The sequence below is a fragment of the Quercus lobata genome, chromosome 4 (assembly GCF_001633185.2).
Source record: "Quercus lobata isolate SW786 chromosome 4, ValleyOak3.0 Primary Assembly, whole genome shotgun sequence".
Classification (NCBI taxonomy): domain Eukaryota; kingdom Viridiplantae; phylum Streptophyta; class Magnoliopsida; order Fagales; family Fagaceae; genus Quercus; species Quercus lobata.
Genome location: NC_044907.1, coordinates 6223911 through 6243476, shown reverse-complemented (window position 1 = coordinate 6243476; position 19566 = coordinate 6223911). Strand labels below are relative to the sequence as shown.

The 19566-nt window shown below is 33.0% G+C and overlaps 1 protein-coding gene across 2 annotated transcripts; it reads right to left on the bottom strand.

Annotated features, from left to right (window-relative positions):
• Window positions 1–7025: 7025 nt before the first annotated feature.
• LOC115983590 (carotenoid 9,10(9',10')-cleavage dioxygenase 1) lies at window positions 7026–17237 on the bottom strand. Of its 2 annotated transcripts, XM_031106309.1 has the most exons (14): window positions 16937–17237; window positions 14540–14610; window positions 14310–14324; window positions 12741–12852; window positions 12425–12524; window positions 11690–11752; window positions 11347–11457; window positions 11083–11267; window positions 9839–9977; window positions 9637–9754; window positions 9456–9557; window positions 8922–9173; window positions 8429–8540; window positions 7034–7287 (listed from the first exon to the last, which is right to left on the bottom strand). In XM_031106309.1, the coding sequence occupies exons 1-14, from the start codon at window positions 17168–17170 to the stop codon at window positions 7258–7260; spliced, it is 1644 nt and encodes a 547-aa protein (XP_030962169.1). In that variant the 5' UTR covers window positions 17171–17237; the 3' UTR covers window positions 7034–7257. The 2 variants fall into 2 exon arrangements, with proteins under 2 accessions (XP_030962170.1, XP_030962169.1); XM_031106310.1 differs by lacking the exon at window positions 14540–14610 and having other exon boundaries at window positions 7026–7287; window positions 16937–17017.
• Window positions 17238–19566: the final 2329 nt, after the last annotated feature.

Genomic DNA, 19566 nt, shown 5'->3' with positions numbered 1-19566 from the left:
TTTTTTTTAAAAATTCTAGATTATTATGCTTTAATTCTGTGAAAACTATATGACGTTATTAGATTATAATGCTTACTGTTTAGTGAATTTGATAGTTCATAGAATAATAATATTTATAATTCACTAGTCTATTGCCACAACAAAAGCTTATAACATTTTTACAACAAGTTACATGGTAAACTTAAATCACTATAAGTCAAAATAAAATAATAAAAAAAGATTATAAAGTTTCGAGTTCTCATGGAATTAAATTAAATTTATGATTAATTTTCTTTTGTGGTAGCCATCAAAAAGAGAATTCTTTGGTGGTCAGAAGTTGCACATCCTACAACAGAACTTTGCATCGTTATCCTAAAATCTTTTTTTTTTTTAAATTATCTCCATCCTAGTTTCCTTAAAAAAAAATAAATTCTAGTAGTTTCGTATTATTATTATTATTATTATTATTATTATTATTATTATTATTATGTGCACGAAATTAAAAGTTTTTCGTTACTTGTTCAATAGGTTTGCTTGAGATGGCAAGAATTTAACATGAATATTCAATGACAACTATAAATACAAGGAACTTGGACACATTTGTGAAGAAAAAAAAATTCTACTATAAAAAATCCAACTAATTAAGAATATAACTAATGGAAAGATATTTAATACAAAAATGTGAAAAATCATGTTTATACACTTCCATTTTTAGTATTCTATCAAGATAATGTGAATGCTAAAGCTTGTGTACTCCCTACGTTTGCTTGGTATGGAAACATATCATTATATATTGGTTGGGATAATATGAATTGTGGTATTTGAAAGCTTGACTCATAAATATTCTCACCTTAATTTGCTGAAGACTGAAGCCTATATAAACCCAACATATGCAACCAATTTCTTGCATGTTGATCAAAAGCAAAAGACAAAGAAGATGGTGTACAATGTTTCATTCATTGACCATGTGATGAGAATGGTGGGTCGTCCTCTAAGACTATATTGGATGGTATTTGTGCGCAAGGATTTTGGCCTCCATGGCTAGAGACAAGTTGTTGTTGTCCATGGTATATCACCAGGCTGATGGTGATTACTTCAATAATATAACTTTGGCTAAGTTCTTTCCTTTTCTTTCTTTCTAGTTTTTAATTAGTGTTTGGTAATGATTTTAGTTCATGCATTTCTTTGCATAATAATTAAGATAATGTTCATCTTGATCCCCTCCTCTCTCTCCCTTAGCAATTCTTTGTGTTTTAATTCGCCAAAACTTTTTTTTTTTTTTACCTCAAACAGACTATGCTTGTTATTTTTGTTATGTTAATTAAATTATGGGACTCCCTAATCCCATAGGAAAAATGTAGAAACCCTTGGCAAACAATCATTTTGAATTTCCAAACTTTTTAAATATGCGAGGGTTCTTTGACTTCTCTCTAAAGCAAAATTTGTTAATGAAGCCTCGTATCATATTATCATAGACTCATAGTCCAACTCTCAAATTTCTTCTGAGGAGTTTTTATTTTTATTTTTATTTTTATTTTATTTTTATTTTTATTTTTATTTTTTTCCTGTTGAGTAATATTTCTTCCCCGCACCGAAGGAATTATTGCAATTTTATTTTTCTGCCCAAATTTGGAAGATGTACATATACAATATTGGGTCAGTTCTACAACCAATTAAAGAGGCCCTCTATATATAATATTTACATGGATATGTCTCCTCTTGCAGTTTCTCTATTTCAAATTCATTTTTAGATTTCCAACAATCAGACAATCACAGTTTTCCCTGCTCTTGAAGTTGCGCCTGTGCAAAAACAATGTATATATTAGAAAAAGAGAATAAAAAGCAATGGCCAAATAATAATAAGTACAAAAAAAAAAAAAAAAAAAGTAGCAATAAACTACATGGCGATGCTCTCTAGATTTATGCAACATATTAGTCAGAATTCTTGATTCAACCGCAGCATAATATATATTCAAGCAAAAAAAAAAAAAACTACAGCATAATATGAGATGAACACAAAGTATATACTATCAAACTTGGTTTAGCAACAGTCCAAAGTAATGAAAAATCTCTAAAAAGTGCAGAGAATTCAGGAGCCAATATAACGCAGGTCAAATCATATGACCATTTTGCTTAAGAGTCAAATCTTGTATTTTTCCTTGTACTACCTTCCAGTGTAAATGAAAGTATACACCTACAATCAACTTCACTGCAAATGTCCAAGCCATCTTAGATGATGCTCATCTTATATTGTCTATTTGATGCTATCTTTAGCTAATCACAAATGTATCAGATGTCATTCAATCCACTGGCTGACTTGCAAAAAATAGCAAACATACATTTGCCAAAAAAAAAAAAAAAAAAACAAATTATATGTTAAACTAACTTATTGTGATCACCCTAATAAAAATATTGAACACCCAAACTTGAGAATCACAAAAAGTTGGGTTCAACAAAAAGAAGAATAATGATACATTCACAATAATTTTACAACAAATCCAATATGGTAAAATGATTCTAATTTGGGCTCAATACTGATATTATTTTTTTACCAACCAATAACAAGTTTTGCATAAGATTTATTATAAAAATATTATGGATGTAATATTATTCCAAAATAAATTTTGCCCCCGAACATAATCATTAATCTCTTTTATAAAATTTTTTCAAAAAAACTTAAATAACAACAATAAATATTAGCCCAAATAACAATAAACAAAAACAAGATAAGAACAAAAACAAGATAAGACCAAACAACAAGTGATTTAACTATTCAACAAAAAACCTACTATAAAACAAAAAAGATAAAAATTGCTAAAAATTCAAATTTGTAGTCCGTTCAACCTATTCAATAAAAATAATTTCTAATTTCATTTTTCCTTAAAAAATGGTATCAAGAAAAATATTGTGGTTGTTAGTTCTCCTTGATGGTAATGACAGTTAAATTTTTTTTTTGGCTTTGAAGTCACAACAATTTTTTGGCTTTGTAGCAAATATTCAAGATATTGGTTTATTAGATTTTGTATAATTTAAATTTTTTAGTGAGCACCCTAAAAAAATTCCTACAGCTGCCACTACTCTTACTCCTCCGTCGCTGTACATTTACTTCTCCTCCACCATTTCTCTCTGAGAGAATTAGAGCAATGCTATGACAAGCGAATTGGTCACTCCACTACATCCAATGGGAAAGTTTAAAATCACAGTTATGAACCATTCACAAACTTGTGGGCTCCTAGCTCCATATGTTGTTATTAGAGGAGAGAGCAATGCTACTAGAGTATGGAATAACAGTACACATTATAAACAACATTTTTTACTGGGTTGACAAGTTTTCATCTTAGCCCAATCCCCATATCCACATCAGTTTTTACTTACCAATTATTATTTTTCACCTTTACAACTGCTCACTTTTTTGTGCCCAATATCTTTTTTCAAACAATAAATCTAGGTATATACTCAATTTCACAATATATTGAAGTGGTTGATATTTTTTGCATACTACTTTTTACCACTTTAGTATGTGAAAATTGGGCACGAAAATGGGTGTCCGTAATAGTGTTTTTCAGGTGGACCAAATGGATTGAAGATGACTTAATGGACCGAAATAGACTGAATGGAACAAACTAGACCAAAGCATATAGAACTAGACTGAACTAGACTAAAATGGACTAAAGTGGACCAAAGCATATATAACTGGAGCGAAGTAGACTAAATGGACCAAAGTGGATAAAACTAGACTGAAGTAGACTAAATTGGACCAAAGTAGACCGAATTGGATAGAATTGGACCAAAATAAACCGAAATTGACCGAACTACACAGAAGTGGACCAAAATGGACCGAAGTAGACTGAATTGGTCCGAACTGACCTGAATGGACTGAAGTAGGCCGAATGGACCTAACTAGACTGAACTAGACCAAAATGCTATGCTGATATGGCTCAACAGGAGAGTAGCAACAATAAATGTTAAACTTTAGTTTTTAGATATATATATATATATATATATATATATATATATAAAGATTATATAGATATAGATGTTTTTGAAATCTAGCATCATATTCATTGTCACATGGGTTTATAAAGGTTGTGTAGTGAATTTTGTAGTTTTTTTAGGAGATTTTTGAATAACTTTTGTAGAACTGTTGACATTATCTTGTGTGATTAATACATAATAAAAGTAATGTCTATGGTAGAACCATTGAAAATGATGTTACTTCTGTGGGGGTAAAATTCATCAGTCAACAGTGGGCCTTGGTACCCGTGCGGAGCCCAGCCATAACAGGAAGTGAAGACACGGCCAGAGGACTCCCAGCCCAATCCTGTTGGGCCGGGCTTGTTTAAGGAGCGTCCGAGGAGGAGTGTCTCCTCGGACGCACCAAATGGGAGTCCAATTCACACCCTTTACATGGTGAGAAATCGTCCCAAATCAAAGGGAAATGCTAGACGTTTAGGGGACAACCACAACTGCCGCATTAAATGCAAGGAAGCTACTTTTCCAGCCGCATTAATGTAGAAATGACAGGAGAACAGTATTATCTTGGCCAGTGCAACTCACAGAAAAGAAGGAGGATGTCCTATGGGACAGACACTCAAGTAGAGGCCCAGATGGTTAACAAGTGTAGGGCCATTATCAATTGAAGGATGCTATATAAGAGAAGAAAATCCCCATGACTAAGGGATCAGAAAACGGGAGAAAAAGAAGTAAGGAAAGAGAGAGAGAAAGGAGTTCTGTAAACAAAACATTAGATACAGCCCCATGGACTGTTATCCCAGGAAACTTAATGAAATATCCCCACGTTCAAGTGGTTGCATGGCTTATTAATAGTTACGTTTACTCTGTCAAGACCTAGTTCTGTGACCCACTCTCTACAAATTCATTGTCAAGGGTCTTTTGGGCCAGAATCGCCTGCTTGTTGGGCCTGGGCCCCAAAAACCGCCCTTACAACTTCAATCATATATAACATGTTACATAGCAATTATGATTAAAAAAAAATTAAAAATGTTGTATCATTTACATTATAATATTAATGGTGAATTTATGTGAAAATGATCAATTTAACAATAAATATTATAAAAAATATTGTGAAATAAATCATGTCTCTAATTTTTTTTATTGACTTTCGTTTGTACATTTTTTTAATAAAGTGAAAAATAAATGAAGAAATTCAAAATGATTAATATTATGTATATAACTATATATATGAACTATTTTGTATTTTATAAATAATTTTAAAAATAAATAGAAAATTATTAATATCATGTGAACTCTATTTTGAGACATTTTAAAAGGAAATTTCATTCATCTTATCCATTGGTTACCCTTTTTAATAGGTAGTTACACTAAAGTTAGCTATTCATAATACTGAATTTGATAGGACTACAAAACAAGTATTTTCATCCCCTCGTATTAATCTGGTAGGAAGAAGATGCAATAACATATATTTCAATAAACTAATATTTTATTTCTTTAGAAAGGAACTGTATTAGGTTTGCCAAATTTTTTTTTTTCTTATATAAAAACAATGAAAGGCCAATAAAAAAAAAAAAATAAAATCATACATTAACGGTCAAAATGAAAATTTTGAAAAGTAAAGAGGCAAAATAAAAATAATCCCTAACCAAACTCTAAAGACTAAAGGTGTATTTTAATCTTGGAAAAACTATGAACTTAATTGTTATGTTCATATTCTGCAACAAAACTTTACATCTCTATCCCAATTTTTTATTTTATAATTATCTCTATCCTAAAATCTAGTAGATTCTTATTAGTATTATGTTTATGAGGTTTAATGTTTTTGTTACTTGCTCACATGGTTTGCTTGAAATGGCAAGAGTTTAACATGAAAATTCAATGACATCTGCGAATACAAAGGAAACTGGACAGATTTCAGATTTGTGAACAAATTTCTAGGACAAAGGAGGCAAACGTGAATATAACTTTTAGAGTGTAAATCATGTTTTTACCCTGCCATTTTTAACGTTCTATCTACACAATGCTGTGCTTGTAATATATAGAAAGACAATGCGAATACCAAAGTTTGTGTATTCCATACGTTTGCTTAGTATGGAAACATTATAACATATTAGTTGTGATAATATGAATTTGTGATATTTGAGTCATAAATATTCCCACTTTAGCTAAACCCTATATAAACCCAACTTATAAAATCAATCTCTTGCATGTTCAAAAGCAAAAGAAAAAGAGAGAGAAATAAAGAAAGAAAAGAAGATGGTATTCAATGTTTCATTCATTGACCATGTGATTAGAATGGTGGGAGGTCCTCTAAGACTATACTGGATGGTGTTTGTGCGCAAGGATTTTTGCCTCCATAGCTAGTGGCTGCAAAGTGTTGTTGTCCTTGGTATATCACCAGATTAATGGTGGTTTACTAAATAAAACTGCGTTTAGCTAAGATTTTATTTATTATTTATTTATTTTTTTTGCTTATTTTGTGTTTCACACATGTTTTCCCTCTTTTTAATTTTTGGTACTGATTGTAGTTTTACACATTTCATTGCACTAGTTTTACACATTTCATTGCACTAATAAAAAAAATGTCTTCTCTTTGATCTCTCTCTCTCTCTTCCCAGTTTATCTAGTTTCTCAGTGTTGTATGTTTTTTCACCTCTAATTGTTAATTTTGCCATGCTAATTAAACTGTAGGGCAGACTTACTAATCCCATAGCACAAATGTAGAATCCCTGGACAAACAATCTTAAGTTTCCAAATTGCCAGAGCTTGTGCCAATTGATCTTGTACTAGGATCTCATTGCACAGAAGTGAGTCAAAATGTGCCATTTTAATCAGACTTTATTTGGCTAATATTTTTACTCTTTAAGTCATCTCTTAAGAGACACTTTGAATGAAAGAAAAAATATATACAAATCATATAATTACTTCACTGAACGTGAATGGTGGTTGCCTGAGTATGAATTCAGCCTACCAATAATCCTAATTAACTGTTTTACATGGGGGTGTGTTTCTTCATTTAAAAAAAAAAAAAACATGTGGGGTGTATTTTCTTTGGATCCAAGTCAATTTTGTTGAGATAAATACTTCTTTTCTGGTTTATTTTCCCTCCTTGTAAAGTAATACTTCCCAGTCGGAAAAGGAATTATTACCAAGTATATTTACTGCTTAAATTTGGAAGATCTCCATATACAATATTGGGAAAGTACTGCCAAAGAGGTCTAGTGTACATAATTTACATTTATATGTCTCCACTTGCAGTTTCTCCATCTTAAATTTATTTTGAGATTTCCAACATTCAAGCAATCACAGTTTCCCTTGCTCTTGAAGTTGCTCCTGTGCAAAAACAATGTATGTATGTTAGAACCATCACGGTAAAGACCAATAACAAAATAATCATAAAATGTACACAAAAATAAGGAATCAATAAAATGCATGGCGATGCTCTCTAGATTTATGCAAGATATTAGTCAAAATTGTTGATTCAACTGCGGCATAACATCGGATGAACACAAGTCCACTCATTTTCAACCCCTTTGAATTCATGCAATTAAAAAAGCCAAACATAAGTCGACAAAGCTGTGTCTCCCAAATATTCAGGGTTGGAAACATATCAATTTTCAACAATCTAATTTAATTATGGCCATATCTTCACTTAAAATCCTGTAATCCTATGGTACCCAAACCCTACAGTTGAACACACCTCACCCATGTATATGCAGTGGCATGTCATGGATAAGCAAACAGCTCCAGACAGTCCAAAATGGTGGAAAATCTCTAAAAAGGTGAATTTGACAGTTGGCTCCATACATGCAGAGAATTCCGGAGCCCATATAATGTAGGTCAAATCATGAGGTACCAGGGCCGTTTTGTTTATGAGCCAATCTTGTATTTTTTTCTTGTAGCACCTTCCAATGTAAATGAAATTATATCCCTATCCAGCACAATCATCTTCTATGTACAACCCATCTCAAATGATTCTCATCTTACATTTTACAGTTTGCTGCTATCTTCAGCTACTCACAAATGCATCAGATGTCATTCAAACCATCGTAGTGTTATCAATCATCCATCTACACATTCACAAACTCATTTCATGGATATAATTGCCTAGCATTTGGTACTGTCAACTAAAATAAGTTTCCATCCCTAAATTTGAATAGTATGAAGTTGAGCACATAACATCCCAGATGCACCTCTATTTCTGCTGTCCATAACAGCTAATCCATGTCTCTTTCAATCTTTCCACAGTGAAAGTGATCACTATTGAGCATCACATAACTATCAATTTCCATTGCTTCCTCTGTTATAATCTTACTTTTCTTGGCCTTCATTCAGTTTATTCCGTGTCAATCCTGTTTGTCCTAAAGTTTGATTTTTCAAATCTCTTGAAGTTCCATTATGAAGTTATTTCACATTTAGCAGGACAGAATGTAAGAAAGAAAATGGATCCAAATGCAATCGATGTAACACTGACCTCTGTTACAAAGAAGGCATGAAATCCAAATGGAACTCTGCAGGGCATCTCAACAACCGCAACAGGATCCAGTGACATTGTTTTTGCATCAATTACATTCACTGATGATTTTCTGCATAATTATGAATGAAAATTGAGATCATCATGATTAATATTCAAGCTTAAAATCTGAGTCAAGAAAATTAGTTAAATAACTATGGCCAAAGCATCTGAAAGAAATCTATGACTGCGTAGAATACATTGGTAAGTTCACACAAGGGATGATGCTGAGATAAGGGTTTTATCGTGCATAAAAGTTGGATGATGACCAGGAACAAGCTTTAGTAAAAGAGAAAATAGCAACATATTAATATTTCCTCTTCTGATTAATCTAAAGAACCAGATTTTGCGAAAGAACCTAATAAAGCAAAAAAATTGAAAATCAAAACAATTAAGCAGCAGATTAAAAGAGAGAATATAAATTTGTCAATAGTGTGAGGAAGGAAAGTATTACCCAGTATTCTCATCATGGGCAAAAAATATTAAGTAGCCATCATCTTCTTCAGAAGTAATGCCGGGCACACGAGGGACAAAAACAGCCTCAGAACCAAATCTGCCAGGTCCCAAGTCATAGATGCCTAGAACATTTCCTCCAACTTCAAGCTTTGTTTTTCCAGTGTCTGGTTCAGCATGCAGATCAAATTTGATTATCCCAGTCACTTTTGCAATGCTGTCAAGTATGGTTCCGTATACATATCGTTGTCGCCTGATAATGCACCAAAAAAATTAGATGGAAAACATAAGAAGGATATAACACCCAAGAGAACAAAATAAACTAAGCATGGAAACTAGCAAAATGATAAAAATAGTCTACAAAATAAAAGCGGGTTTAAGAACACATTCAAAAAAGAAAAAAGATCATATAAATATAACCATTCATTATCTAGCTCCTCTCTTCCACTGCCAGAATGAACAATTTTGCAATCTCGAATGGATCTAGTAACAATAAACAACCCAAAATCTCCCATTACAAACAGTTGATGAATACCTGCCAGTGTAGCTCTCATTCACCCTAGGAAAATCTACAGCAGATGCAGATAATTTCTTCTGTGAAGCTAGACCAGTTTTCATGTTGAATCTCATCTCATACCTGAAAAGAATAGCAACTATCAGAACAACCTGTGTACATAGAGCTTTGCCTTATCATAAAATGGGTGAAGGTGTCCTACAGCTCATTTGTGAAGTTTTCAAGCTTTTCTTTGACAAGCCCATTGACCATGTCCAGATCTGGATTCTGAAGTCGACAAGTGATCAGAACAACTTCATCCTCCTCCTCCCAAGCATTAGCTAATGAAGGAAGTCATCGAAAAGGTTAGTATGGATATGTGAAAACAGAATAAATATTAATTTTAGCTTAATCATGAACCACACCATTATGGAATATGAAGCAATTTGGAAGCTCAAACCATCTGATTTGCAGCTCATCCTTTGCATACCGAGGAAGTACACCAAAGCGAGCCTTTTTTGTTGCATCAAATGTGAATATCAGCTTGTTCCCCTTCACCATTTCCTGAAATAAAATGTAAACAATTATTACAACTTCCATGTGATGCGATTGATATGATGCTCAACAATGCTATTAGAAAATTTCCTGTATAGGTCACTTTTCCAACTTTCACCTTGCACCCAACCCACCCCCTAAAAAGAGAACCAGCAAAGATTATAAGATTTCATCTTGGGATCAACTGTGCATGCTGAGGAGTTGTTCCAGAATTATGGCGTGTTTGAAAGAAATTATAAAGGTTTTTTTTTTTTTTTTGATAAGTAAGAAATTATAAAGGTTTAAATTCCAAGTACCACACCTGAGACATAGAATGATCTGAACATCTGTTTCCATTAAAATTGTTTACTCAAGAAGGATATATAAATTTCACATACTGATGCTCATGACATCTACAGATATTAAGATAAATCAACATCAAAATCCTGATGCAAGACCTTTTCAAGCCCATTTTAGTTAAGGCACTTCAATTTTAGATTTTACATCATGTAGTTCAGCAGTACCGAGTTTGTGCCTGAATTTTGAGAAACTTCAAAGACAATAGAATTACTTCAACAGTACCAAAGAGTGGGAAAGACAAGCATGCTTCTTTTTTTTATTCATTACAATAATCAAGATACCCTAATGGGATGATGCAGACAGCTGTACCATACTTGTGTCAAAATACACTCCATGAGCATTGTATAAGCAAATGATTTCAAGCTTATTGAGAGGTAAAAAGACTAAGACTAAGATGGATGACCCTAATGGATGATGCAGCCAGCTGAACCATACCTGTATTTTAAAAAACACTCCACGAACATTGTCAAAGCAAATGGTTTCAAGCTTACTTATGTTCAAATTGTTATGTTGCAGGCCACATTAAAGTGTAGGTACAGCTCTCTCTTATAATCAAAATGTCAAATATAGCTGGTTACACATTAGTGGGTGAAAAGGCGAATTAAATGATAAATTTAACTTTCACACCCCCCCCCCCTCTTGCGGCGGTCTCTTTGGGCAGGGCTCCTCCGTTAGCCTAGGGTTGTTCAGAGAGGCTTTTCATCACTATGCATGCCAACTTTATTTATTTAATATCATGGTATTTTGTAACAGGAACAACTTACAAGTAACATACCTTTGGTCTGAAATACAATGGAAGATCCATGAAAATCGCATAGTTCTCAGTAATGGCAAAGTCATGCATCATGATGGGGTCCGATATTGTTATTGGTACTGGGTCATGCATGAAACCATCTTTGGAAATTACTCTGTAGGTGATATATGGTGGTGTATGTGAATAGCCAAATGTAAACATTTCGCCTGCATGGAAGGTTCTGTAAGTTAAAAGAACTTCTTTCATTACCATGGTCACTAAATTGCTTTTACGAGGATGTCTTACCAGTGAATGGGTCAACCTTAGGATGAGCAGTAAAAGAATGTGATAATCTCTTGTCATAGTCCAGCATACCAAGTGTTTGGAGATCTCCATCCTCCAAAACTTTAATAGCATCTGAATAAAGCAATGAAGACAATTTCAATCCCACATCAGAAGCAAGGACATACCACCAAGTTACTTGATGGAGTCCATATATGACAAAGAAATCGGCATTTCTCAGTATTTCTTTTCGCCCACCATGAAAGAATAGAGTGGTTACTTTAATATGAATGGCAATCCAGAGGAAGACCAACCCTTTTCATTTTAATTTTTCAGAATGAAAAACACAAGAAGAAGACAAGCTTACAAGGTTTATCTGCCTCAGAAAGTGCTAGAAGTTTCCCATGATGATACACCATAGCTGTATTAGCTGTACACAGGAGGAAAATACTCAGTGTCTAGCACTTCACACCAGGATTATCTAAACACGAAAAAAAATATGTAGAGATACCCAATACACATGTTTTGAAGACAGAGTTTGGCACAGTGCATGTATCAGAGATATTCAACAAATACATATGTGTCTACTAAAGGAAGAGAGCATATTCATTAAGCCATACACACTTCTGGCTCAGCTGGTAAAAGGCTAGGGACAAATTGGTAGGTTTTAAGTTCAAATCTTACCCACCATTTTTTTTTTTTTTTTTGGGGTATTGCCGGGGTGGGGGGTTGATAGATGAAATAAAGGAAGTAAATAGTGCAAGTGTGCAACACAATATTCGGCACATAAGAAAAAAAAAAAAAAAAGTTGAGCAACGAAATCTTAGGTAAACATATTTGCCAGGCTAGGTCTGAAAGAAGCATGTATCTGGACACTTCATTCTTTGAAACCTAGCCCTGTACCTGCATCCTAATATATGGGGACTTGATGGATAGAAGAACCATACACACACTATTAACCAACAAAAAAGAACCTGAGCAACCAGAACATTAAGCAAAATTATACATGGGATAATGTTTTTGAACTCTACTAAAAATTACGTGCATAATTTCACCAGATTTATTTTCATTTGAGCAAAAGTTGCATACTAGACAAACTAACCTGTTCCATTTCCGTATGTGACATCTAATACTTTCAACTTTGTTCTCAGAATTTGCATGTGCACCATGAGTAATCCAAACAGCCCTTTAAGATCTCCAATCTGTAATGACATTTAAAAAGGAAAAAAAAAACATGTATACAACAGGACCAACAAATCAAACATATGCAACTGATGATTATCTATTCAAGATTTGTAATTATGCACAGGAAAAACATGTGACTAAAAAAGGGGGCATATACTAACAACATGAACCATGCCAATGAACATACCAGAAATAAAAATAAGAAAAAAGAAACCCACAGCTTACTGGTATACCTTCATAAATTTAGCACCTCCAAAATACTCTTCTTGTTTGATCCGAGATGTCCTTACATAGCGGGAGACATAGGTTGCCTTCCCATCTTTGATGCGCAAACCATGAATCATACTGAAAAGTTAAAGATATCACCTAATCCCTTCTTGCTTTAACAGACTAGTATTGGATAAACTAACATTCATGAACCTCTAAAATTAAAGAAAAAGTGGAAATAATGCAAAACACAGTGGAACATGACCAATTTCAATATATCCAAGAGCAGCAATCTAGCAAGGATGGCCAGATTACTGCTCTTGGATATATTGAAATTCCTTGCTAGATTGCTGCTCTTGGATATATTGAAATTGGTCATGTTCCACTGAACAAACAGACACACGCTTCACCAAAACCAAACAGAATTACAAGACTAAAATAGCGTAACAAACATCATGAAAATAAAAAAAAAATGCTTATCAAAAAAAAAAAATCATGAAAATAGAAAATGACACGGGTAAAGTACAGTCAAGTTTCCTTTCCCCCTTCACTAATAGAGTGACACCTAAGCTTGCCAAGGGATCATAAAGAAGGAGAACAAGCTAAACATCTTATTTTGAATCCTGATGATTGAACATATCACCAGCATGTCCAAAGTTGTTTTGATCACATCATGATTATTTTTCACTCTTTAAGACCAGGTATTCTTAGAAATCATAAACAATTGTAACTCACAAATTAGCATAGCAGTTGCATTCAATAAAATATTCTGGCTGGCACACACCCACATAGGGAAATATCATAGGGAAAATTTTCATTCTTAAGAAGCTCAATTTGGTGATTCTAGTGTGTTTTTAAATTGATAAGTCACACACACACACCCAATGGGTCTTGAACCCACGACCTAACCTTCCACCTTACTCTTACAAGGGGAGGAGGTGCCATTTGAGCTAGAGCTCATTGGCAGGCTCGATTTGGCAATTCATTGTACTGAAACAAGTAAAACTTCAGCATTTAATGTCAAGATAGTATATGTATCAACTGGAAGGAACCTCAAGCAACTGTGGAAGGGGGAAAAGAACAAATGTATCATTTTACCTCTTAGAGGACTTCAATTATGTAAATTCAGTCACTAAAAAATTTATTCATTTGGCTCCACTGCCAAACTGTAGTTGTGTCAGAACAATCATGATATTTTCAGTGAAATTTCTCAGAACTAAGCACCACATATAAAATTCAAATGATCTTGGCCAACTAAAGAATGAACTACAAGGGTTTACTGCTCATATAACCACCATATATGATGACTCAAGAAAACTGACACTTCACTATATAGAGCAGCCAATTGGCATTTTTTTCTTTGTTACGTGGAGCTTTTTCCTTCAAAGTATTTGACAAAAATACTTTTATAATGTAGAGAATTGGGCGCTGAGTAGCCACTAAAAAGCAACCATAAATTAAACACACAAAGCAGAGAAACATTAATGATATTCTGGAGTGGGAAAAGTGGTACTGAAGTTATATCTTCAAACTCTTTCTTCATAAAAAACTTAAAAGAAATACTCTTTTGAATAAGGGAACAGAAAATCACGCACCCATCTCCATCAAACCTGCAAAGAGAGAAACAAAGGAAATAAGCACAATGGTCATCTGATCAATATCTGAATTTCATTCACAAGAACTAAAAAAAAAAAAAACCCTTCATTTAGAGTAGTTAAATGAATATTCTTCTTCACTTAGAATTAAGTCAAGTAACTACAGTAAATAGTTCCACAGATATATATATATATATATATATTAATTAATTAATTAAAAAAAGACATACCAGTGATATCCAGCAACAGGAGAAAACCTTGGGTTAGGACCCACCCTAACAAACTCTCCGTTTAAGCAATCCTGTAAGACATATTCTACATTCCATGTCATGGGCAACAGAGGCAATAAGATGCAGCTTGATGCATTGGAGGAATAAATGAATAATTGGTCAAACCATTGGCTACATTTACTCAAAATGAAATATATATATATATATATACACACATTTATAGTAACGAGATAGCACATATCAAACTCAAGGTGAGAGGAATTCTTCAAATTGACAGGTTATTACACAACAAGGACCACTATTACCCAGCAACAAGGCTGTAGTATAATACAAAAGAAAAACCTAGAATAGTAACAGGAATGCCAAAAATAGCTCAGTTCAAGGACGTGAGGCTAAACAAACAACAATAACAAAGCCTCAGCCCCAAAAATTTGGAAGTGACTGGCCAAATTTATTCTTCTCCACCATTCTATGTCTTCTTATCTAATATATTTCTCTTTTGCTGGTTTGCTTGTCAGTTTACCACGAACACATCTAAACCACATGGATATGATTGTTTAGTACATATGTCTAAACTTCTCGTCCTCACTCCATGCATAAAATCTTAACTTTTCCCATATCTTATAAACAGTCTTAAAAATTCCAACACCAGATTTTTGCAACCAACTTATTCACTGAAAGCAATATCGTTGCTTTCCCAATTATACTAAAGCAATATCACCAGAAAACAATAATGAACACTCTTTAGCTTTGCACTGCAAAGCATAGCCTCCAAGCACAAGTTGCGCAACATTCACAGCTCCTAATCATGAGGCTTTCACATCTAACATTTTCCCCACAAGCTTTGAAATCAGCTAATGTCTACAACATGTGCCTCAAACTCTAGCTAACTATAATCGATCATTAAGTGATAAGTTAAATAATAGTTCCTTCATAGCTGTGCAAAAAGTTTATGCATTTTTAAACTCCAAATCATCTAATTTTTTTTTTTTTTCCGAATAAAGGATCCACATATCAAATTTGTATCACTCACTCAAGTACGAAAAAACACAGTACATCCACCATATTTGCATAGAAAATTATGCCGTATCAAGATTATCGCAACATTACAAAGCAAAATTACCCAAAATGTGCAATAAACACCAAATGGAACTTCCAAACAATTTTAGAAAGAAATGTTGAAAATTCAAACATAGCACTTTGTTTGGTTGGTTGATCAAGTAGACCTTTCATTTTATAAAATACCAAACAGACCCTCAACTCACATACATAAATAAATACATATGCGTCATAATCCTCTCAAGTCATAACTTCCCTCCACACTTCTAAACAAGTAAGTTAAATTTTGTCACCTCATCAACATTTAAACAAAAATTTACTAACATTATTGTTGATGTGACAAAATCTTAATTAAAAATCCTTTACCGTGGAGTTTCTAAAATCACATCCATTCATTTTAAAATGAGTGTATTAGATTTTGCCACGTCATTAACATTTTAAAAAAAAATGTGAACTATCATAATTTTGGTATCTGTGTTTAAATTATAGACAATATGACATAATCCAATCCGCTCTTTTCAAAATGGATGAATAGTAAGACTTTACTCCAGAGGGTCCAAATCCAGCGAAATCTAAACCATCCATTTACTACTTACTTCATTGTAAAATCCCTAAGATCCTAACAATTTATAAATTATAAATAAACTACTAGTAGCTAACAATTCATAATCAAAGAGTGGTTTAACATTTGCCACGTCATCAACATTTTAGCAAACATTTACTACCATTATTCAGCATGAGTGATGCTAACTATATAGTCTTTACAAACTGGCATGTCACCAATCACAAAAACATAATTCTAACATTCAATGCCATATTTCCACATCAGTTTGTAAACCTTATGCAGTAAAATTTGTAATCTTTAGCATTTTCCATCACTTGTCACTAATTACTGCACACTCGCTAATGTACATAGTCCGTACACATCACCCATTTCACATGTTATAAAATTTCACATGTTATAAAATACTATCGTATCTATCCAAAAAAAATATAAACAACCCATTTCACCAATTCGCCATGTCATTGGAAACTATTGATGAGGTGGCAAAATCCAAACAACTAAGGTTACGTTTGGCATTGACTTAAAATGCTAGTTATTTTTAGTTTATTTTTGCTACTCTTTAACTTATTTTTACATCAAGTATCGTTGTACTTTTTGGTACTATTTCAGCTCCATTTTAGCGTTTTATAGACAGTAATTTCAACAAAAAATTATCAATATCAGCTAAATAAGCTATTACCAAACCGACTATAAATTTCCCAATAAATGAACGGTTAGGATTTGAAGAGAATTATACAATACGAAAAAAAAAAAAAAAGGATAATTGTACGCACCGGAAGGTGACCTTTGACGAGAAGATCAGTGGTGGGTGGGGTCTCTTCCCGAACCGGAGCAAAGTTACCGGAGAGATAGTGGTGAGGCAGAGAAGAGTCGTACATGAGCTTGACAATCAGTTTTTCAACAAAGTCGATCACTTTTGAAGTCAGGCCATTATTGGGCTTTGGATCCACAGCCACAATTCCTCCTCCTGCTCCGCCGCCGCTGTGCTTCTGCTTCTCCTCCGCCATGTTTAGAGAGAGAGAGATGGTTTTTTTTGGTTAATGGTGTGAGACTGTGTGTGTGAGTGAGTGGGGTGGGGGGTTATATTGGAGGTTGTGTGGATTATGTTTATGTTTTGTCTGTTTGCATGACAGGTTTTGTTTGGCGAAAGGTGGTGAGTAGTGACACGTTTCGTTTTTGTGATAGGATCAATATCTCAAGAATTTTTTGATCGAAAATTTAGGCACCTTTGGACCATTCACATCACATCAGTATTTTGTAAATAACTTACATCTGTCTGTTCATAATTGTATAAATTATATTTACATTATTAATTTTACATTTATTTTTTTTTATATTTATTACGAGAATGAAAGAAGAGTGTAAATGGTAGTTGTTATATGTAAAGAAAAAAATAATTAAAAAAATAATTTTTAATGAAATATAGTATAAAATAAAGAAATGATGTTAGGTGTTTTAAAAAATGAATATGTAAAATAGAAAAAGTAAGTTCATAAATAGAAATTTTTGTATGAGCTGATGTGAATGCTTTTAAGTAAGTTTATCCAATTGGGTTAAGCTTGGATCCAATCTGAAGCCAATACGATACGAACAAGCGTTTAAAATTTGACTCATATTTGTATCTAATGGGTCCATTGCATTGAACCTAAGTGATATCCTATCCGACTAAACTAGGGCACATTGTTACTGTTGTCAATACACTATGAACATTGTTATGTCACTATCTATATAGATAGTTATTCATTAAAAAAAAAAAATCTCTAAGAATGGTTAAATTTTATTCATGTACATTGTTAAATTACTCAATACACTATGAACATTGTTATGTCACTATCTATATGGATGGTTATTCATTAAAATATATATATATATATATATATATATATGAATAGTTAAATTATATTCAGGCGGAAGTTTATTAGTCAATGCACTTGTAGTAGTTTGATTGATAAAGTTTTATTGTACATTATAAATCTTGTCAATACATAAAAAATCATAATTGGTATCTTAACATGTTTTTTATTTATTTATAATCATAATTTGTTAATAAAAACAAAGTTTTTGTTAAAGGGTGCCAAAGTGTTCTTGCTAAGGAGGAATTTAGTAGGTCTACCAAAAGTTTTATGGTTCAATTGAATTGACACTTCCTAGAGTTTTTAAGAAATTCAGAGTTCAAATCTCTTCACCGTTGTTATAACCATTAAATTATAAATAAATAAACACTTAAAATGAGGAATCTAGTGTCCCACTTCATTGGGAAGTAGTAAGAGCTAATAAAAAAAAAAAAAATCTTTTAACTAACAGTTGCTCAACTCTCTAAAAATACATGATTGCAATAAAAAAATCTTCAACCTTAAAAAATGTACTTCATTACTCATTAATGGAACAACAATCATCAAAGGTTCCAATCCAATCAAATTTATCAAAAAAGTGCATAATACATTACAGACAATATCCATAATAAGGTAGAACATTAAAGAAATTAGTCCAAAACCAACAAAACAAAAGGACAACAAAGGGAACAAACTATATATCACATAATTGATTTTAATTTTGTTCTTAGGTGATGTAACATTGCTTATATTGTGTTGATTAATATAGTCGTGCAATTACATTTAATTGGCGAATTTAAAGTTGAACACATAAGATACTATAGTTAAGTTTTGTCCCTCTTAAAATGTGTGAAAATGGAGAGAAAGAGACTATCATATGGTGGTACATTAGTATTGACCGGTGCAGCCTAATACTATGAATACTAGATGATTGGGAAGTGCAACCTAATCACTTGGGAGCTCCATGGTCATAAGAATATAATGGTATGTGAAGAAAGTTAAGGAGTTTTTTTTATGTGACCTACAGGCTACAGTAGTGCTTGGATATAATAGGTAAGTGGAATATTTTTAGAATGAAAGTAGACACTAATCGGTGTCTGGTTGTAGTTATTGGAGAGCATGAGTTGTTCCTCTCTTAAACAAGAGGGAACTCATTCAGAGACTAGAAAAAGGTTGGCATGTGAGACTGTCTCACATTTTGGGTAAGAGTAGATAAGTGACTTGACCTTTACCCAAAAATGGAGTTCCCATGTTCCTTAAATACTTTTGATTTTGGTGTTAAAATGATGATTCTTAGCCGAACTGAGGATTTTGACCTCAAATGGGCATTTATGGCTGATCCATTAGTTAAGGGATCATTAGCCTTCATGAAACAATGGTAAAGTTTGGTATAAAGGATTCTTCTGATCACTTGTCTGTGACAAGGCACAAGAGCTTTGAAGGGTCTATTTATGGGGTTGGAGTTGGAATTAAGTTCAAGTACAACTTTGGCATCTAGCTCTATCTCTATTGCTTGGATACTGAGTAAGCTAATTTGAATTAGACCATCCTTGAAGCCCATAATTTTGCCA